General features: G+C 44.6%; 1 protein-coding gene across 1 annotated transcript in view; it reads left to right on the forward strand.

The window, feature by feature from the left end:
* Positions 1-400: 400 nt before the first annotated feature.
* Positions 401-23,256, forward strand: part of doc2a (double C2-like domains, alpha) — a gene marked incomplete at both ends in the record, with an annotated part of 44,648 nt that continues 21,792 nt past the window's right edge. The window contains 6 exons of the mRNA XM_083976528.1: positions 401-743; positions 4,548-4,627; positions 13,418-13,492; positions 14,031-14,140; positions 18,004-18,130; positions 18,281-18,340. Coding sequence (XP_083832654.1) covers positions 401-743; positions 4,548-4,627; positions 13,418-13,492; positions 14,031-14,140; positions 18,004-18,130; positions 18,281-18,340 — 795 coding nt within the window. The remainder of the gene's footprint in view (positions 744-4,547; positions 4,628-13,417; positions 13,493-14,030; positions 14,141-18,003; positions 18,131-18,280; positions 18,341-23,256) is intronic.

Below are 23,256 nucleotides of genomic sequence, written 5' to 3' on the forward strand. Positions count from 1 at the left end.
GCCTCTGAGTGCGGCCACGTCTGTCTCTGCTCCTCATTGACTCCAATACAAATATTTTCTGAGAGAAGCAGAACGGACCGATGTTTTAAAACTGCCAGCGTCTCCAAAATATTTACTGTAGAAACACCAAATCGTATCGAATTTTTCAGGAAGTCCTTACAGCACCGTTGATCTGTGTTTTGTTCTGATAGGAGTTACCGTTTTGTCGCAGTAAGCCTAAATGCGAGACCAGTGCAGAGGCAGAAAATCGCTCTTTTTCTCCATGTTTCTGTCTGTCGCAGATGGTAAAACCGGCAGTAGCCCCGTGGCCCTCTCAAAATTTCTCAGAGGGAATTCTGTTGTTTATATTGCTGTTGTTTATGTTTACGTTGTTGTTGTTTCCCGTTTCCCCTCAGACTCTATGACGGTGCGGAGAGGAAAGAAGCTCAGCATCTCCATCCAGGAACACATGGCCATAGACGTCTGCCCCGGACCAATCAGACCCATCCGACAGATCTCCGCCTACTTCCCCCGCCTGTCCCCCACCTCCCCCACCCCCGTCTCCCCCAACCCCGCCTCCTCCCCCCTGAGCCTCAGCCCCGGCCCCGGCCTCAGCCCCGGCCCCGTGGCCTCGGCGATGGGCGGGGCTCACCTGCTGTCCCCGCTGCTGGCCCACGGCCGGCCCGGCGCCACCGCCTCGCTGTCCCTGACCAGCAGCATGGACACGTCGGTGGAGATCAACAGCTCCGACAGCGACGACTGCAGTGAGCCTCGCTGGTGGCATGTGTCTGTCTGTCTGTCTATGTGTGTCTGTCTGTGTGTGTGTGTGTGTGTGTGTGTGTGTGTGTGTGTGTGTGTGTGTGTGTGTGTGTGTCTGTGTGTTGTGCATCTGTACACATCTGCAGAGTTGGACTGAGGCTGCAGTAGATGTGACCTGTGGCCAGGGTTTGAAATTACGTAACTCTCCAAAACCAACAAGTTGCTTCACTATTGTACTTCTATACTGTTGTATTTAGTTATATCACAGTCATCTTGTTCTTCTCAATCAATTGTGCATGAAGCAGATCAGATTAAAATATATAAACTATTTATTAAAAGAGGGAGAGTAACGGCCACCACAGACTCGTTAATTAATGGGAAACACTGGATGCACTGGTTGATAAGTTTCGTTTTTACGCGCTCAACTGGCATGCATGTGTGGCAAGGTGAAGATTGAACCCACACCTCCCGGGTAAGAGTCATGCGCGCTTGCCATGCGCCAAGTAGCCTGATCAATTGGAGGCATAGTGACAGGACCACCACTGTCACACATGCACGCTTGTCTGTGTGTGAACGAGAATGGCAGAGAAAGAGCATTTTGCGGAGATTCAATAAATAGAACGATGTGATTGTTCAACGACAGAACGACAGCCCCTCTACGGGGTACCTGTACTCACAGGTAGGGGTGGGATTATGCAAATTAGAAACTGATGATATCATTGTCAGACAACAGAGGGAACAGCTGGTAAAACCACAGGGATTCAACCTAAGCAACAGAAGACAAACACCCAGATATACATGTATGTTAAAGAGCCTTCAGAAAGTCATATTTCCATAATATTTCCCCTTTATGGTCTTTGCTCGATCCCGTCATCATCACTACGACCACTAGAGGTCGCCTGGCAACAAAGTCTGACTTTGGGGTCATGAAGCTGCTGCACAGGTGTGAATCTGTCACTCAGAAAACTTCAGACAACATCTTCATCAGCTTGACGACACCTGTTGGTGGACAGTGGAGATGAGAGCAGATGTTTTCTCCAGATGTTTGTGTGTGTGTGTGTGTGTGTGTGTGTGTGTGTGTGTGTGTGTGTGTGTGTGTGCTGGTCTCTCAGGTTGATGAGTTCGGCCTCTAACAGACTTAAAGCTGCTGCTGCTGCTGTGACTCCGTCTGATGACCGGCGCTCGGCTCAGAGGAGCAGCTCATGAATGATTCACGTCTTTATGTTGAAACCACATGAAAGATGCAGCGACACATCTGTATGTACGTGTTTGTTGGTGTGTGTGTGTGTGTGTGTGTGTGTTTCCAGCGGTGGCGCTCCGAGGCTCCGCTGGGTTTGTGTGACAGTGACGGCGTTTGATGCTGCAGATGAAACGGGTCTGAGCCTCAGAGTGAGAGACGGAGACTCGTCGTCCCTCCTCCTCCATCGTCTCTCCGTCGCTCTGAAGGACGGACGGCGATGACTGAGCGAGCGGGGCCGAACGCCGCTGGTCTCAGAGCAGCGCCGGCTTTCAGGCCTCTGAGTCACTGAGTCACATCGACAGTAAAACGGAGACTAATTAGAGGATTTCACCGTTTTAATTTCCTCATTAACGGGTTTCCATTGTGACATGTGTTTTCCAGCGGCTCGGTCGCTGACGAGCTTTTTGTGTGTTTTAATAAGGAGTCGTCAGGAGGCGTCGGAGCCAGCGGGCGGAGCGGCGGCGCTCTGACAGTTCGTCTGTGTAACTAAACCTCAGCTTTGATCCCACATAAAAGACACTTGGAGTAACAAAGGAGGGTTTTTGATGAGAGCTGCTCCTTTTGTGCACAAATGAGTCCTTCAGAGATTTCACCCACAGGCTCAGATTTCATCAGCAGCGCCGCCGCTTTCAGGGCGGAGGACGGAAGGGCGGCAGGAAGTCAGAGAGGAAGTAGAACCATGAGGTCCACTGAGCAGCAGAGTTCCTCTCTCTCTCTGCTGTTAGATGATTGTTTCATAGACGACCTCTGAGGGCAACTTTTGATTGACGACATGTAATATAGAACATATATGTTGCAGTGTCAGAGAGATGTCACATCACTGACATTTGAGCCCAACACGGACAGAATCTGTAAGAAGGCCAATCAAAGACTATTTTATTTGAGAAAGTTGAGGACTTCCCAGGTAGAGAGGTCCCTCATCAGAATGTTTTCTTCATCCTTTGTCAAGTCTGTATTCACTTTTTCTATGATCTGCTGGTTTGGTAACCTCAGTCTAGCTAACAAAAACAGACTAAGCAGTATCATTAAACAATGCCGAAAGATCATCGGCACTGACCTTGATGGTCTAGGTCAGATCTATCAAGTCAGGTGTGTTCAGAGGGCAAAGGTCATATACTGGTAGATCCTGATCATCCTCTGAACAAGGAGTTCAGACTGTTCCCCTCAGGAAGGAGGATGTCCTTTACTAGGAAGGCCAGGTCAAACAGATACTTGAGATCATCATCGTCCCGTTAGCTGTTAAATATTTGAACCAGCTGTAGCTGACGATTTGATGTGACTTGTAGGTAATAATTTTTATGATGTATTTTGGTATTGAATTGCCCCTTGGGGATATTAAAGCTCATCAATCAATCAATCAATCAATCAATCAATCAATCAATCAATCAATCAATCAATCAATCAATCAATCAATCAACCAATCAATCAATCAATCAATCAATCAATCAATCAATCAATCAATCAATCAATCAATCAATCAATCAATCAATCAATCAATCACATATAAACATCCTCTGATATATGAAGAGATGAGTTTATAACAACAAAAAACACATTTGCACATGTAACAATATAAACAAACACAGAGTTACATAAACATAAAGATACAGAGTTGTATGGACGAGACATTTGTCACATTATGTCATTTTATAACATAGTTGGGAGGTTTAGTGACTTTTGACTTGACAAGTCATGATGCAAAGGTCCTCCTTGGTATGGAAGATATTTAAGGCCATTGAAATACATTTATCCTAAGACACAAGACACAAGTGAGATCACATTTTGTATAAATGGGAAAAACGGAAATAAACATGTTTTTTTTTTTTTTTAATGGCCACCAATGCCAAAAATACACTAGAGCCCATATCTTTGCTTCTGTTATAGCTAGTTTTCTGTTCAGATGGTTTCCGTGTGAACGTAGCCTCAGACCGACACCAGCTCGTCTTTGTGGCCGTTTGTCTGACACGTTGACGACTTGTGACTCATTTGATTGTTCAGTGTGTCTTTGTGTTGTGTAGTGTTGTTGTGGTTGTGTTACGTCTCTGTCCTGTTGAATGCAGCTGCAGTGGCTCTGGGTTCAGCAGGAGAAACACAATGCGGTGAATAAACAGTGGTTTGTTATTGATGAGCTGCAGCCTAAAATAAAGCAGTAATCCCTGTGAATCACACAAACTGTATCCGTGCTCTTATGTAAGCACCGCGGAGGAGCAGCCGCGTGTTGGTTTGTGTGTTTGTTTGTTTGTTTGTTGTGCGTCACTTGTATGATCATGTTCATATGTGTCATATGTATGTACGGTTGTAACGCACCGTGACGGACGTGTGTTTGCTTTGCTTTAAGAGGATTTCCTGTGTTGACATGTGATGTGTTGTGTGTTGACATTAATACGACAGGTGCTGCTCCACTAAATTGGATTCTCTGCCTCTTCTGTTCTCTCACGTGTTTTCACTTCATCCTCACTCATTCTCTCAGCAGTGTCGTTTCTCTCTGTTTGCTGCTGTGAAGGTTGTAAACCATGTTGTTTCTTGGTGTTTTGATAGTAACGGCGTCTCTCTTGTGTTTTTCCCGCAGCGGCTCTGGGAACTCTGGAGTTTGAGCTGCGATACGAGCAGAGCTCCAGCGAGCTGCACTGCACCGTGCTCCGGGCCAAGGTAACCGATTCACCGTCCGTCAGAGCCACGCACGGCCAAGCTCTGCCTGTAAACAAACAGAGGGAAATATAGTTTATAGAGTAATTAGACTGTCTGGCCCAGGAGTGATGGTTTCTCCTCCCATCATAAATGAAATCTGTTTTCATCCCGCGTGAATGAGAAGGAATTGTTTTTCCTTTATATTCCCCCTCGGCCTGTGCTGAGTTATGGATAAAAACCTTAATAGTGTTTCAGCGCAAATTCAGATTTATTGATCTGAGCAGACCTGAGATGTTTTGGACTCCTGTGCAGATTATTGCTGTGAATCTGTTCTGTGAGCTTCAGTGGAAAACAGACTTTTATCTGGTTAATGTGGGGAACACCAGGACTCAAATGATGATTTAAAACTCATGAGGCTACAGACGATTGGATGCTCACACAGGCAAACTGAGACTGTGGGTGAATATTAGCATCAACGACCTAGCTTGTTTTATTCTTACTTAATTATACTGGATCAACATGGATGCTGATGTTTCAGACTTATGCCAACTAAGTCAAGCTACTTCTTACTTTACTTCTTACTTTAAGTTTTCAGATGCAGTTTCTAGCTTAAAAGTTGAATAATACACCCACGGGGCGTTTAGAGGGGTACATAATACTTAAATTATATATAGTCTATTTAGTCTACCAATTAATTATTTTAAAATATTTGACGGGTTGGACAGTGACTTCCTGTTTACCTCGTACCAGCCAGTAGCCGTCACTTCTCCGCTGTGTTGCTAACCCTCCTCAGAGTCGTGTGCATTTGTTTTCAATGAAGCCTTTGATAATCAATCGATGGATTATCATATACGATGTGTGAATTTGTGTAGTTGTATCTGTCATAAACAAGAGATTACAGTTTACTGGGCGCTTGTGTTGCGGACTTATCAAATACACAATCCAACAACTCCAACTCTGCACATTCACCACGCTATGACATAATAACAGAACGTTACCAGACAGAGTTGTTTTAGAGGGAAATACAGAGACTGGCTGATGAAAAACTGTCCCTGAAGGCAACGCACATCAGCTGTTTTGCTTGAATTTCCCTCTAAAACAACTCTGTCTGGTAACGTTGTGTTATTATCTCATAGCGTGGTGAATGTGCAGCTCACAACTTGTCCACCAGAGCGTTGTGGAGTTGTTGGATTGTGTATTTGATGAGTTTGATGAGGAAAAACCAACCAAAAACCAAGAAATCCCATGAGCCTCCGTAGCGTAGCTCTGAGCAGCTCACAGCTCTGCTCCGCCGTTCTAAAAATAGCTTGCACCGACAATTATAAAGGTAACAAACCTACTGTTATGACTATAGGGATTATGGCAATGGGCCAATTTACCAAAATTTTGAACTATCCCTTTAAGTAATGGACGCTTCTAACTTAAAGTTACTTAACTAACAGTTTAACGAGCTGATTTCAGATAAATATTCTTTGACAGCAGGTGACTGAAGCAGCTGTTTTCTCCTAGAGACATCGTCGACCCCCTGTATAATTTACTCTGTATAAACCACAGGTGGAAGAGATGATGATGATGATGATGATGCAGCACTATCTGTAGCAGGTGGAGGAAGCAGCAGCCATGTTGTCAGCAGACTGTGTGTGTTTGTTTCCTGCTGAGTCCGAGAGGTCGTGGCTCTCATTGACCTGTAAACAGCGAGTCTCAGAGCAGGTGTTCAGTGTTGTGGGGGGAGATAAGGAGCCTCAGGTGGCTGCAGGTAAACCAGCGTTTGGTGTGGAGAGCAGCTGTCGACAGAAAGCACCGCCGAGCAGACACACACACACACACAGACAGACAGACAGTTGCGGTATGTGTGGTTAACTTTCCTCAGTGAAACAGAGAAAACCACAAAAGAAACAAGACCCTCCACTACGAGTCAGTTTCCTGTGGGTTTCTCCATGACTCCGCCCCCTTTAGGAGACCAGCAGACCGTGACTCCGCCCCCTTTAGGAGACCAGCAGACCGTGACTCCGTCCCCTTTAGGAGACCAGCAGACCGTGACTCCGCCCCCTTTAGGAGACCAGCAGACCGTGACTCCGCCCCCTCTAGGAGACCAGCAGACCATGACTCCGCCCCCTTTAGGAGACCGACAGACCATAGCTGTGTCTCAATTCAGCGGCTGCAGCCTTCGGAGGACCCGGCCTACGCGGTCTCCGGAGGCAACGGCTTCGAAGGCTCCTCCGTCGGCCGCATCAACCGTCGGTAAATGGGACGGTCTACGGGTCTAGCCTTCAGAGCATTTCCTGATTGCATCTGAATGTAAACAATGGTCGAACGTAAACAACAGCGTAACGTTAAACATTTGAAAGTGGCGCCTGCAACGGCTCTTCCGCTTCTCCGCTCCTCACTTTTTTTTTAATAAGTAGAATAAATACACAGGCAGTTATCATTAATATACTACAGTAATAAACAATCCATTGAACAGCAGCCAGGGGGCTAGGCTATTAAGTGAATAGAGAATAAAGAGCAGAGTGATGTGTTTTCATAGCTTTACTATTATTTGAGTCAGATGCTTTGCCTCTGCTCCTCACCTGTGCGGCCAGCAGAGCTCAGCTCGGCTCAGCGGGCGACCGCACCTCCAAGCCGGCCACAGAGCACAGAGCTGCTCCGTTCGATAGCTAACGGGCTAGGTTGCTAATAACAACAACGGTGCGCAAAGCATCTTGGGATACAGGAGGCCGCGAAGGATAGTAACGGTGCATCCTCCGAATGCAGGGGAAAGGAGGACGCTGTAGGCAGCATTTGGAGGAGCCTTCGAATTTGGACGAATTGGGACAAGACAGCCTTCGCGCAGCGCTGTGACGTAATCGGCCTTCAAATGCAGCCTTCGAAGGATGCAGCCCCTGAATTGAGACACAGCTCGTGACTCCACCTCCTTTAGGAGACCGGCAGCAGCAGCAGGTCTTTTTTTTTTTTTTTGTAATCAACTTTTTTATTGATTTTAAACATTAATAACACAGGAACAAAACACATACATTGAATACACACAACACCACTACCCATCCCTCCCCCCAGAACACACAGAACCCCCATCATTCCCCCCTTCTTCCCCTCCTCCCCTTCCCCACTGAACATACCGAACACTCCCACAACCCTTCCCCCTTCCTCGCCTCCTCCCCCTCCCAGCAGCAGCAGGTCTTGAGTCTATTGACTCCAATGGGAGACGTGAACGTGAGCTCAGATTATTCTTTTGCTTCATCGTAACTGAAGTAAATATTGGACTCATTTCTCAGAAGACACATCTCTTCTGAACATTTTGACATGTACAATTTGTACATTACTGACAACATGAGATTGCAATTTAAACATTCCAAGCGTGGAAGGGAGCAGGATGAGGATAACTTATTTTCCCTGCCCCATAATCATTTCCTTTTGAAATTAAACTAAATGGTCTGCCAAATTACCTCGTTTTAGGTGCTTTTCCATCACAGCTGAGTTCTTCATAGTTCCTCCTCAGCGGGGGTGGGGTCGTCATATCACAGTGGTAGTCACCACATCGTCTCTCTTTTTTCTCTCATCTCATCAGCTCCAAACTCACTCATCTGCACCTCAATCACGGACCACAGCGTGGTTTTCCACACAGCATCATTTAACTCACTTGAAAGAAAAACACCAGTCTCAGCACAGATCAGTGGGCGCTGTTGTTGGTGTGTTGTTTAATTTAGCAGGTTTGGGGGCGGTGTTTAGCTCAATTGGTAGAGCATAGGGGTGGGAGAAAAAATCGATTCACATAAGTATCGCAATATTTTTTTGACGATTTTTAAATCTTTTTTTTTTTCAAAAATTGACTTTTTTTTTGTGCAATGTGCATTTGTTCGCCTTTTTCTTTTCTTTTTTTACATACAGAGAGTCCAGGTTTTGAAAAAGGGTTTAAGTTCACTTTATAATGGAGTATGTTAATTTATAGGCTCCTACAGTATTTGTGTGCAGATAAATGTTAAAATGTAGCAGTTTATCTCAGTCTATATCTCATTTTGTCAGAAAGGTTTCAGAAGCCTGACAAAAAAATCGAGAAAACCGGCAATATCATAGAATCGCAATTTAAAATCAAATCGGCATCCAAAAAATCGTAGAAGAATCGAATCGGGAGAAAAGCGTATCGTCCCAGCCCTAGTATAGAGCACCCGCCCCATGTCACCCCCACCTTCTCTGTCTCCCATTTCCTGTCTCTCTCTCAACTCTCCTATCCATTAACGGCGAAAAAGCCCCCCCCAAAAAATACTTTAAATTTAGCAGGTTTGATTCTCGTATCGGACGTTGCGGTCGCGACTCTTCCACTCTTCCGTGGCGACAATCCGGCCAATCAGTGGAAGGCAGTCGGCTGATGTCACGTTTAGTATCCCTTCGGCTCGCTTGGAACCAGGGCTGAAGTGTTACCAAAAAGTACCAGTACCAAGTACTAGTGGAAAAGTAAAAAAGTTTTAAAGTCTGAGTCTTATTTAAAGTAGAAAGGGATTGTTTTGACTTGAAATGAGACATTTTGACAAGAAATAAGACAAATATTCTTGAACGATTTTGAGTTTTTGCAGTGTGGAAAAGCGGCAGAAGTCTGAACCATTTCATATCACTGGTGCAGCTTGTAGTGAGCCATCTTGGCAGTAGTAGAGGATCTTTGCCGACAGTAACAGTTGATGTTGGATATGAAGCCCGAGGCGTTTCTGCTGAACCAGCGGGAGGAGGAGGTGGTGAGGGGGAGAGTGAGGGCTTCAAGTTGTGATGATGAAGATGATGAAGAGAAGAGAGCATCCGGTCCCAGTGAGACCATCAGGCCTCAGACCTGCTGCGTCTCTTCATATACTCTACATGTGGAGTGAAGGTTTATAACCTGTTAGAGAACATCCCATCATCACAGAGCAGCAGCAGCAGCAGCCTGACACAAACATAAGTCAGCTTTAAATTGCTTCATTATCTCTGGGATGGGAGATGATCAGAGCACCTGCTGTCTCCCAGCTTTGTCTCCGTCCTCTCCTCCAGCGTTTCTTCATTCAAGTACCTACTTGAATCTCAATGATTTCCCTCCCGGCATCGACCGGTTGCCGCGGCTGCGTGAGACAGGAGCGGGTTCAGATGGAGGCAGGAGGATTAACTCAGCGCCGCCTGTTATGGAGATGAAGGAGCTCAGATTTAGTTAACGCCGTGAAAGAGAAGAAACATTAAAGCTGCTGTTAGTGAACACGTGAAACGCTCTGCGCTCGTATCACAGACCGTGAAGCTGTTTCAGGTGATTGATGCTGTTTCACTACAGGAAGTCAGTGTTACTGAGGTTTAACTTTAGCACTCACAGTTTAGTTAACCAGTGTAAAGTTATAGTGGATCTGTGTCGGCTAGTTTAGCTTTCACCTCAGCCTGTTTATAGTTGTGACAAAGATCCTCTACTATGACAAGATGGCGTGGTCACTGTCCCCCAAACCTCGTGTTGTGAACGTGTGTGTGGATGTATAAAAGTTGTCAATAGAGGAAAGTGAGCTGTTTATAATTTCTTACGAAATCTTTAAATATTTACACAGCTAACAGTCAAATTTAACTTTAGGAACATTAGTTACAGCAGACGTTCATTTTCTCCTGATTCATCAGAAATTTGTCCATTTTCATGTCAAACTGTTCAGAAGAGATGTGTCCTGTAAAAATTGAATCCAATATTTACTTCAGTGACTCTGGAGCGAAAGAATCGACCATAATCTGAGCTCACGTTCACTTCTCCCATTGGAGTCAATAGACTCAAGACCTGCTGCTGGTCTCCTAAAGGGGGCGGAGTCACGGTCTGCTTGTCTCCTAAAGGGGGCGGAGTCATGGGCTGGTGGTCCCCTAAAGGGGGCGGAGTCATGGGCTGGTGGTCCCCTAAAGGGGGCGGGGTCATGGTCTGCTGGTCCCCTAAAGGGGGCGGAGTCATGGTCTGCTGGTCTCCTAAAGGGGGCGGAGTCATGGTCTGCTGGTCTCCTAAAGGGGCGGAGTCATGGGCTGGTGATCTCCTAAAGGGGGCGGAGTCATGGGCTGGTGGTCCCCTAAAGGGGGCGGAGTCATGGTCTGCTGGTCTCCTAAAGGGGGCGGGGTCAGTCTCAGACCTGAAACCCTCTTCCCTCTTTTTCCTCTTCCTCTTCCTCTTCTTCCTCCTCTTCCCCCTTCTCTTCCCTCTTCTCCTCCTTCTCTTCTTCCTCCTCCTCCTTTGCTTCCTCCTCCTCCTTCTCTTCTTCCTCCTCCTCCTTTGCTTCCTCCTCCTCCTTCTCTTCCTCCTGTGCTTCTTCTTCTTCCTCCTCCTCCTCGTCTTCTTCCTAATTTTCTTCCTCTTCCTGCTCTTCTTCCTCCTATTCTTCCTCTTCCTCCTCCTCCTCCTCCTGCTGCTGTAGTTTCACGTATTCTAATCTTCAGCAGCTACTCAGACGAGCCACATCTGCGTCGTGTGGTCGTTTCCTAACGACAGTGAACAGACCTCAGTCCTAACAAGCTAATTAAAGTCCGAGACCTGAACTCAACTAATCTGAGCGTTCACTCTCTCTCTCTCGTCTCTGGGGCCAAACTTCTTATTCCTGAGTAGAGACGCTCTGTGTTCACCTCTCCACCTCAGAGGAAGATGCAACTGTTGCAGACGTAACTGGAACAAAACTAAAGGGAAAATCTTAAAATGTAAAAAAAAAAAAAAAAAAGTCTCATCCTTCTTTTAATCAGCTCGTCTCCAGCTCACGTGTCCACGGTAACGGACTCGTGCGCGTGCAGACTGGGTGTAATTTAAACACACACACACATTACTGCCTCGCCACCAGCACAGAAATCTATCATGGCCGCCGTCTCTCCAAATGTCAAAGCTGTTGAAAGACATTTAGGAGCAATTTGTCACGATGACGAGTTCCCGCTGACGAGGTCGGAGCTTCAAGCCGAGTGTTTCCTCTCATCTTTTGTCCGCGGGGAGAAATCGACTCGTTCAGTCAGCGGCAGGAGTCACCGGCCGCTGGTTTAATGACATGTCAGTGTGTTTTAAACTCAGATAGCTGATGGATTCATCAGAAACATAAACAGAACAGAACAAACACTCTGCTAAAACAACAGCGCTGTAGAGAAATGAGCTCTTTAACGCTGGGATTTACTGCAGAGATTTCTGGAAACGATGACGATGTGTTTATGGACAAACTTCTTCCAAACGAACGGAGTAGTTTTTTATTCCTCAAAGGTCATCTGGAGACCTGGGAGGCCGGTTCATAGTCCAACGAAGACTTTATATGAGAGTAATAGGGCCTGACACAAAAACGTCCATAAAACTACACAACAACCATTTAATATTCCTCCACACTGCTCGTCCACTGCAATCCAAGTGTCCTGAAGGGAGATAGTCCAGAGTTTACTGGAAACTACCTCATTTAGGACATTTTTACAGCATAAACAGTCCTGGATTGAATTTGCCTGGGGCACTCTCTCGTGTTCATGCGCGTGAACGTCAGAGCGCAACACAGGATATTCAGGGGGCGCATGGCGTCTGTCTGACTACCCATTTCTCTGACCATACATTTCTTTTTGCGTCCATTAGTCCGACCTCCCATTTCTCCGACTTAAGTAACCCTAACCCTTAACCTTACCCTAAACCTAACCTTAACACTGTAGAATGGGTAGTCGGACTTTTGGGCAGTCGGACTGATGTATGCTCCTCCTATTCAGGCTGTAAAAATGTCCTAAATGAGGTCGTTTCCAGTAAACTCTGGACTATCTCCCTTCAGGACACTTGGATTGCTGGACAAGCAGTGTGGAGGAATATTAAATGGTTTTGTGTAGTTTTATGGATGTTTTTGTGTCGGGCCCTATTATATACTATATAATGTTTTGGTTGGACTACGAACCGGCCTCCTAAAAACTACTCCGGAGTATTCATCAGCATGAGGGTGAGTCAACAATGACTGAATTTCATTTTTTGGTGAACTATTCCTTTAATAAAGAGTAAACAGGAAGTGATCAGTGGAGACCAGGATGTAAATGTAGAATGAGTCTATGGAGAATCACTCTAGTGGTCCGGAGAGGAACTGCAGCTGCTGCTTCAGACTCACAGGTTGATGGTTGAGTCAACCTGTGGCACTCATGGTGTATTATGGGTAATGTAGGCGCCTGCTGAGCTGCTGTGATGTATCAATGGACAATAATCATGTAGATCAGGGGTTCTCAACTAGTCTCACTCTGGGCTCCACATGTTCCCATGGTCATTAAGTCACGACCCACTTTTATAGAATTTTTTAAGCCTTTAAAAACTAATTTTGCTCTTTATTGAGCAAAGTGCATTTTGGAGCACATGAATGAAACTGAGGAGTTACCATGACAACTGCATGTACGGAAGTGAATAAAAAAATATCAAACTGCACAAAATGGAGACCAACAAAATGATATATTTGACTTCTAATGCATCTCTGCATTCAGAGCATGTTCACAAAAGTGAATAAATATCAAACTGCACAAAATAAAGACCCACAAAACAAAACAAAATTCACTGCATTCAGGCCACATTAATAAGAAACTGATATCTTTGCATTCAGAGCAAATAATAAGAAACTGAGGAGGACCATTACAACTGCATGTGTTCACGTGACGTGTGCCTTTCAATACAAGTTATTTTTCAAAATAAAAGACATGTCCAACATCAGATGTGCATTAAATATTATTTACTTTTCTGACCAGCTGTCCGCGACCCATCCAGAACGGGTCCGCGACCCACTTATGGGTCCCGACCCACCAGTTGAGAACCACTGATTTAGATATTGATCAGTTTTCCTCCGATCTGGGCTGTGTTTGTCTCCTCAGGGTCTGAAGCCCATGGACTTCAACGGTCTGTCCGACCCGTACGTCAAGCTGCACCTGCTGCCTGGAGCCTGTAAGGTGAGACGCTCCGACCAATCAGATCACTCAGATCACTCAGGCTGTCTCTCCTGTGTGAGCTGGAGTAAAGACGTTTCAGTAGATTCCTGTCTCTGCCTCAGTCGTAGTAACGGAGTCACAGTGAAGGACTCAGCTGCTTTTAAAGAGCCATGAAATTACACATCTCTCTCTCACTCACAGCTGATACGGAGCGTAAAAACAGCCAGTGAATGAAATAAGTGCAGCATCGACTGATCTGTTTCTGCTGAAGGCTGAATCTCTCTGTTAAGGAAATGTCTGTTTTTCTACTTAGAATTAATTTTCTGCCTGTAAAGATCAAACCATCTGAAATGGAACCAGTTTAGGATTCATCTGGAGTCGGTGGTGCAACACAACTGTAGTTTAGTCAAGCATTATATTATTATATTATATTATATTATATTATATTATATTATATTATGTTATATTATATTATATTATATTATATTATATTATATTATATTATATTATATTATATTATATTATATTATATTATATTATATTGTGTTGTGTATTTCAGGCCAACAAGCTGAAAACGAAGACGATCCGTAACTCTTTGAATCCGGTGTGGAATGAAACTCTCACCTACGTGGGGATCACAGAGGAGGACATGCACAGGAAGACGCTCAGGTGTGTGTGTGTGTGTGTGTGTGTGTGTGTGTGTGAGGGGTAACACTTGGCAAACAATGTGTAAATCATAAATGCTTCACGCTGTATTAAAAAGAAAATGAGCAGAGGAATTAAAATATCTAATAAAAAGAGGTAGATTGAGGTGAAAAGTTCAGAGACGTGTCCGAGCAGCAGCAGCAGCAGGAGGGAACTTCTTCCTTCTCGTGATGCAGCAGCATGAAATAAACTCAGCTCCTTCTTCTCTGACTGAAGTCTGGGCTTCACATCCTCCAGACGGTCGCCGAGCTGCAGGGAACTGTCCCCGGGAGTCAGAGGAGGTTTACTGTAGTGGAGCTGATACTTGGTGAAGACTGAATAAAAGAGAAGCTCAGAGAGAAGAGAAGCTCCTGGTGGAGCCGTGGATGGACTGAGGCTCTGTTTACACGGCAACACTCGTGGATGAAAACGGCAAAATATTTCATCAGATTTAGACGGCGACAGCGTTTTGGGGGCTTGAAAACACAGAAAAGCGAAACCAACCTCCAGAGTGGAAATCTTAAAAACGCTCCGCCGTTGCGTCTCCATGTAAAGAGTGAAAACGCAAAAGTCTGCTCTGTGTTTTCATCACAGGCGACAGCACAGGAAAATAACAACAAACACGTCAGATTCCACAGATTTGCCCATTGCCATAATCCCTATAGTCATAGCAGTAGGTTCGTTACCTTTAATTGTCGGTGCAAGCTGTTTTTAGAACGGTGGAGCAGAGCCGTGAGCTGCTCAGAGCTACGCTACGGAGGCTAAAGGAATTTCTTGGTTTCCCTCATCAAACTCATCAAATACACAATCCAACAACTCCACAACGCTCTGGTGGACAAGTTGTGAGCTGCACATTCACCACGCTATGAGATAATAACACAACGTTACCAGACAGAGTTGTTTTCGAGGGAAATTCATGCAAAACCACTGATGCACGTTGCCTTCAGGGACAGTTTTTCATCAACAGTCTCTGCATTTCCCTCTAAAACAACTCTGTGTGGTAACGTTGTGTTATTATCTCATAGCGTGGTGAATGTGCAGCTCACAACTTGTCCACCAGAGCGTTGTGGAGTTGTTGGATTGTGTATTTGATGAGTTTGATGAGGGAAACCGAGAAATCCCATAATGAGCCTCCGTAGTGTAGCTCTGAGCAGCTCACAGCTCTGCTCCGCCTTTCTAAAAAATAGCTTGCACCGACAATTAAAGGTAACGAACCTACTGCTATGACTATAGGGATTATGGCAATGGGCCAGTTTGACAAAATGTTGAATTATTCCTTTAAAGGTTTCAAAAGAAGTTCGATAACGCATCAGTCAGTGCGTGTTTCCCAGCCTTTAATGATGAATTAATGTTTGTACCATGGAAGGCAGAGAGGAGGAGACCGGCTTCATCTCTACTACACAAGCAGCGTGTGTGTGTGTGTGTGTGTGTGTGTGTGTGTGTGTGTGTGTGTGTGTGTGTGTGTGTGTGTGTGTATGACAAGCATCATTTGTCTGAAAACACAGGAGCTCACCAACAACAACACCGACAACAACAAAAGTGAGTGAGAGATGATCAGATTGATTATTGATAAAACACGATCTGAATAAGAGGAAATGATTAAACCAACACTGACGCATGGTTTTTGGCTCGTTGCCGGGATAAATCACCATGGTAACTGATGCTGAATGAAGTGAACACCTCAGCTGATCCGGAGCAGGTGAACTTCATTTTATCAAAACGTTTTATTCATCATCAGACAGACGAAAGGAACAAAAAACACTGAGGAGTTCAGGAGCAGAGTAATAATTCATGATGCGTTGGATCAGTTCAGTCGTAAATAAAACACAAGCAGTGGGGTCACCTTCACACACACACACACACACACACACACACACTGCTTCTGTATTTCATGAATATCTTTACTGTTATTTTATTTATTGCAGATTTTCACTCATCTATTTCTGTTTGTGTGTGTGTGTGTGTGTGTGTGTGTGTGTGTGTGTGTGTGTGTGTGTGTGTGTGTGTGTGTGTGTGTGTTCCCCTCCACATATAAAATGCTCTTTGTGTTGTTGCTTTCATGTGAAGCCTCTCTGGCCGACACCTTTAGACCAATCAGCTGAAACCTGAAGCTGCATTTCCTCCAATCGCCACTAGAGGGAGTCAGACTCACTCTGAGCGGTAGAAACTTTAGGGGGCGGAGCTACGGAGGCGACGCCCATTTTTGTTTTCAGTGGTATTAGAGCACTGGAATAAGAGAGTAGCTAACGACACGCATTGGTCCAATGGAAGCGCCTCCTGGTGGAGGAATATGGGTTTTGCAAAAGCGCCCAAGAACTAACATCTCTGCATTGTTGGTGAATGAGCAAGTGTGGTGTTTTCAATAATTTAAAGCAAGGCAATTTTATTTGTATAGCCCGTTTTTACCAACAGTTTGTCTCAAAGGGCTTTACATCCCATCATCAACATCCTCTGTCCTTAGACCCTCACATCCACTGAGGAAAAACTCAGCAGAGGAGGGATCCCTCACCCAGGACGGACAGACGGGACAGAGATGTTGTTACAGACAAGAAAACAGTTTATAGTTTAATTTATGTAATTTAAGGACATTTATATTTGATATTTATATATATTTTATTTATTTATATCACCCACGTTAATAGCATCATTGAGGACCCTTTACAGATAAATATTAACACATAGGCGAGTAAAAAAAACCAAAAAAAAAACCAGTTTTCTACATGAATGTTTCAATCTATATTTTATAATAAACACGTTATAAGTGTAATTTAATATGACCAAGACATCTAAAAATAAAAACACGGCCGTTTTCATCAATTTACAAGCAAGTGGGCAACACACATACATTGGAGTGAATGGGTTTTCTGGGCGCTTTTGCAATACCCATATCCTGCCACTAGGGGCGCAAAACCCTTAAACCCTTAAACCCTTAAACCCTTATTACCACGGGAGTCAATGGAGGTGTCGTTACTCTCTTATTCCAGCGCTCTAAGTCGTATATAGAGAGTCGAAGCGGAAACAGGAAGTAACGTCGCCATGGGACCTCAATTCAGAAAAAGTCTCCATGTGAGTGAACGGGAGTCAAAGTTTTATCTCTAATGTGAGTGAATAGTGTGATGATAAAACTCTCTGACCTCTACCTGTTTAAAACACCACGGTTCATGAAGAGAAACCAGCAGTAGAAAGAAATAACAAAATAAAATAGGCTAGTAGAAATAAAACTTTGACTCCCGTTCACTCACATGGAGACTTTTTCTGAGTTGAGGTCCCATGGCGACGTTACTTCCTGCTTCCGCTTCGGCTCTCTCTATTCTCTGCCTACGGTGTGTGATCATCCTCAGACCTCACACCTTTTTTCAAACTGTGTTTTTTATTTCTGAAATGTTCCAACTTGTGCTAAAAATATCTTCACTTTGTAACAACTACTAAAAAGACGTCTTCTTTCCAACACGGAGGCGTTCAGTTAAAGAGCTCCGTTCGTGTGGAACAAGAGAAAATCAAAAGTGGAAACTACAGTGAAAAATGAATTTTTATTCTATCAATGATCTACAAACGTCTCGTGATACAAAGATACCACATGTTGCATAATATAATACACACTTTTAACTTTGTTTTCAGACAAGAGTGTTGTGAAAAAACATGAATTAAATGTGTGACAAAACACAAAGTGAGTAAAATTTTAATATTTTTGTCCCATGATCCCACGTTCTTTCACAACGTCATCACAGCACGTCTTCAGCTGTTCTGATTAAGAGACGATAAGTTTTGTTTAACTTATAGATCAACTTAAATTATAAAGAATCTGAATGTTTTCTCTGGTCTAACCCTGTCTCCTCTGTCTGTCCCAGGTTGACTGTGTGTGACGAGGACAAACTGACTCATAATGAGTTGATCGGTGAATCCCGAGTTCCTCTGAAACGAGTCAAACTCAACCAGACCAAACACTTCCACACCTGTCTGGAGCATCCTCCTCCGGTACCTCACACTGCTGATAATACTGTTGTTTCTACTGCTGCTGCTCCACAGTGTTCATCTTCATTCACTTCATTCATTCATTCATTACAATTAATGTTCATTAATGACAGAAGAACAAAGTGACGACAGAAACATCTGTTCTCTCCTCAGCTTCCGTCTCCTACGGCCATGGGAGAAGCTTTGAGAGGAATCTCCTGCTACTTGAGAGAGGTTAGAGTTCATCCATCCATCCATCCATCCATCCATCCATCCATCCATCCATCCATCCATCCATCCATCCATCATCCATCCATCCATCCATCCATCCATCCATCCATCCATCCATCCACCCATCCATCCATCCATCCATCCATCCATCTTCCATCCATCCATCCACCCATCCATCCATCCACCCATCCACCCATCCATCCATCCATCCATCCATCTTCCATCCATCCATCCATCCATCCATCCATCCATCCATCCATCCATCCATCCATCCATCCATCCATCCATCCAGATGAGGTGACCCCAGTCTAAAGGTCAGCAGGTTTGTTCCCATGATCCTTTGCTCCTTGTTGATAATAACCCCTGGGGGTCAGGGTCTCTGTTTGACCTTTGACCTTTGACCTGTTCTGATCAGTTAACTGATTAATTACATCGTCACAAAGAGTGATGTGACTAGTTAGGGCCACGGGCCATCGCACTGGGCACTGGTTGTAGGACAAATTATATATCAAAACGTGCGTCTTGATTGGGATCAGTGTGCTATTACTTTTCTCAACAGTTTACGAATTTTGAAAAACTGCACAAAATTTTATATTGAAGTCAATGGGACGGGCGGGAAAAAAAGAGCGAAAAAGACCAATCATTGGAGTTTAACAAACGTCTACTGCTCAGGCATACTTTCACCTAGAGACTTCATTTAAACTTTAAACGTTAGACAAAAATCTTTTGTATTGGCGTATTACTCCACGTTTTGATAGGTCATATAGTTTTTGATCAATCCCTGATCAATGACCATGATCATTTTTGGAGAAATTATGAGATTATAATGCGTGTGTATTGCAGCTCCTGCAGCTGTGTGCAGATGTGCTGGTTCCTCTGCAGCTGGAGTCAAAGCGGTGAAGGTCGTTCATTAGACCCTAGTGGGTTAATGTGATTTCCCCGTGACGGTGAAACGGAGCGTAGTAATGAATCCAGGGACGCGTCACCGTGTCAACGCCACTCACTCCACATGTGAGTTCAAGACCAGACCGGTGGATCTGGTTCATCTGAGCTTCTCTCTCACTACAGCTCCAACGTGGATCATAGATCAGTCCGCCACTGGAAATAGTCCCCAACAGGAACCAGAGTCACGGGGTTCGTTAGTGGTTTGTGAGGTCATGGTAGACTTGTAGTTCTTGAGACCGGTCTTGGTCTCGTCTCGGTCTCGACAGTGTTTGGTTTCGGTCTTGTCTCGGTCTCGGGTCTCTCGGTCTCTCGGTCTTGCAATGTCTCGGACTGGCAGAACGGTCTCAAAGGGATTTATAGCCTACAACATCCAGGCAGGCATGCTTTTTTTGGGATATTATTATTTATGCGCCCCCTTCAAGTGGTACCAAAAGATGCATTTTGTGATGTGTGAATAGCAAAATATGGTGTAACTAGTTTTTTTTTTTGGTCTCGTTCTCAGTCTTGAGCTCAACTGGTCTTGGTCTGTCTTGGTCTTGGTCTTGGTCTTGTCTTGTCTTGTCTTGTCTTGGTCTTGATACTCTCTGGTCTTGGTCTTGGTCTTGTCTTGGTCTTGATACTCTCTGGTCTTGGTAGTGTCTTGGTCTCGGTTCAGGTGGTCTTGACTACAAGTCTATGTCATAGTGACACCAAAATGTAACAAGCTTATTCTTGAGTTCACGTGGATGTTTGTGCCACATTTGAAGGTCAGGATTTAGCCTCTGACGGGAGAGGAAGAAGAAAATGTTTGATGAGATGAGTGGTGGGAGGAGGAGCAGTGAGAGGCAGCTGGAGGAGAACGGAGATGTAAACTCACCCTGAGGAGTTTAAACCCACAGAGGACCAGACGGTCTGAGGAGGAAGAAGAGAGGCCTCTTACTGCTCTGAATGAACTGGAGATGAGCACTGCAAAAACTCTAAATCTTACCAAGAATATTTGTCTCATTTCTAGTCAAAACAAATCTCATTCTACTTAAAATAAGACTCATCACATTAAAAAGTAGCTTGTTTTTAGACACTTTTTACTTCTTTAAAGCTGATTTTCACTTGAAATAAGTAGAAAAATCTGACAGTTTTTCAAGTTTTTCTTTCTTATTACTGTACAAGCAGATTTTTCTACTTATTTCAAGTGAAAATTTGTTTGAAACAAATGAAAATGATCTAAAAACAAGTTCATTGTTAGGTGATGAGTCTTATTTTAAGCAAAAAGAGTTTAGTTTTGACTGGAAATGAGACAAGATTTTGAGTTTTTGCAGTGAGGTTTTTAGATAAATAAGCTGAACATGTGTGTGTGTGAATGGTGTGTGTGTGTGTGGCCTGTCATGTAGCTGAGGATCCGTCACACTGCTCCACGTGGCAGTGAAAGCTTGAGGGAGCAGCCGACGGAGGAGGAGAGAGGCTTTAAAACACGATGTCGGTGGAGGAGGAGACGCTTCACTGAACAAGAGCAGAATCACACAGGAAGATTAAAAAACCGCTTCGCTGAGGAGAGAAGCTCAGGAAGTCTCCAATTATTAAAAGTATTATTAAAAGTACTAAAATAAAATCATAATTTACTGTTTTCATTTCCTGCCGTCGCTCGGCTCCAGAGTCTTGTTCTAATAATGTTTTTACATTTCCTGGATTCTTCAGAGGAAAACTAGGAAGCGTATTGCTTCACTTGGAAAAAAAAAAGCTCTGTTTTTGGGAGTAGCCAAATGTATTTCTCTCTTTTCTGAGTGATATTTATTCTGTTCTTCAAGTAATTTCCATAAAATCATGTGCAGACCCGACTGCCAAGTGGTCATTGACTTCTTGGCACAGCGGTTTGCATCGTGGGAGACCAGGGTTTGAATCCCACCTGGGGCAGTCGGTACCGAAACACAACGCAGACGGCCAGATAATACTGTGTATACTAGAGTAACCGTGCGTTCACACCAAACGCGATGGACGCGATGCCATCGCCCGTAACGCGAGTATCGCGTCGCTTGACACATTTGTCACATTTTTCACCATCGCTTCATCGCGCTATGATGCAACCACCTCCCGCTATTTTCTTTCTCTCGTCAACCATGGCTGAGAAATATTAATAAACACAAATACATATGTAATATTCACAAGGAGGAAGCTGTAGGTCCTCTGACCCTCTGCAGGCATTATCTTTTTTATTACGACCGCGGTAAAAGTACGACGTCGTGTCGTAGAGCTCCGGGAAACGGCCATGAATGTATATTATTGATCTGAGAAAAACACACACAGCCCCAGTTCTTCTCTGAAGGAGGGTCTGGTGAGTGAGACTACAGCCACAGTGATCTTCTCCACCATGTTTTGAAATGTGTGTCTGGCGTAACTATGGTAGCTGTGTCGGTGACGTGGTTGAATATCAACACTGATTGGATGTCGCGGCACAGCGTCACGCGATGTCGCTTGAAAAGTTCAAATTTTTCAACGTCAAGCGATGGACGCAATGACCCGATTGCCGCGATGGACGCGCCATCGCTACATCGCGTCGCTCATATCGCCCGAAACGCGTCGTCTGACGCGCCATCGCGTGTCATCACATCATATACATTGACTTTGAATGGAAACTCGTGGTGTTCATCGCGTCCATCGCGTTCGGTGTGAACGCATGGTAAGAGCGTATAAAGACGGATTTCAAAATCAATAAAAGGTCACCTTCCAAAATAGATTCAACTGCATCATTTACAAGGTGATGTAGACGTTCAAAGGATTCAGATTGATATTGAAAAGGAGACGACCTGTTGGAGAAAAACAGGTCAAGAAAAAATTACTCTGAAAGAGCTTTTTTTTTTTTTCCAAGTGAAGGGTGAAACTCAGAAGGTTTGGTGTGTGTCTCCAGCTGCTCCAGCTGCTGTGAGCTCCTTGTGACCCAGACTGATCTCAGATCTGATCTCTGCTCCGTCTCCACAAATCATCCTCCAAGATTTCAGCTGTTTGTTGTCAGGAGAGATGCTGGTGGTCAGTGCAAGGTGTTACCATGGCAACCCCGGTCTGAGACCTCGCTCGGCCTCCAACGTCTTAAAAATGAGTCAGTGTTTATTTCAGCGACGGCGTCTGATCAACTGATCTCAGACCGACGTGGTGCGACTCGGTCCGGTCTCAGGTCTCTGGGGTCGGACCGAGACTCAGCGTCGATCGATCGGGTGGAAAAACTAAACTCTGTGACCTCGGGGTCCGACACGTAGAGAGAGAAGGGTTAAGTACATGAGGTCTCACTGGGCCGGAGCATCAGAGCAGCTGAGGTTTGTCTCATCGTTAGTTTGTCCAGACACAGAGGTGAGGACCTGAACGCACCGTCGGCCTCGGGAGTAAACGTCTGGTTTGGTTCTGGTGACACAGAGAGATCAGCGTGGGAGGACATTTAATGGATCATTAGCAGTGGTGTAGTGGTCGTTGGACGCGAGGGTGCGCCGTCCCCCCAATCTTTTCTTTTTTTCTTTTTCTAAAAGCGGAACTAAGCAGGATTTCTCCCGTGGCTGTGCTACGTTTTTACCTTAATTAAAAAGCTCCGGAGTAATTGTGATCGTTAATGACTTGTGACTTGTTTTCTTCCACATGGCGTCTCACTGCTGAGAACCAACCTTACAACATCAGTGTAGTTACCTGGCCGCCACCGCGGTGTCCCAGCTCTCGTCTATGCAGCATCGTGACACAAACGCTCCATAACTCACATCCTTTTATGACGGACACGTCGTAACATTGAAACGTTATTCACCAATTCCTGTATTGATTTTTCGTTGTAAACAAATCCACATGGCCAGGCGGAAAGTTAAAAGTAATGTTTTTTTCCCTCCTAGAAATGCTGCAGATAGAGAAATGAATGCAACTGTTTTTTTAAAATGTATTTAATTATGATGTGTTATATGAAATAACCTACAGGTCATTTAAATAAGTGCTCAATAAACAACCAGTCCGTCCCTCGACTTGTTTATAAA

The sequence above is a fragment of the Trachurus trachurus genome (assembly GCF_905171665.1).
Source record: "Trachurus trachurus genome assembly, chromosome: 8".
NCBI lineage: Eukaryota > Metazoa > Chordata > Actinopteri > Carangiformes > Carangidae > Trachurus > Trachurus trachurus.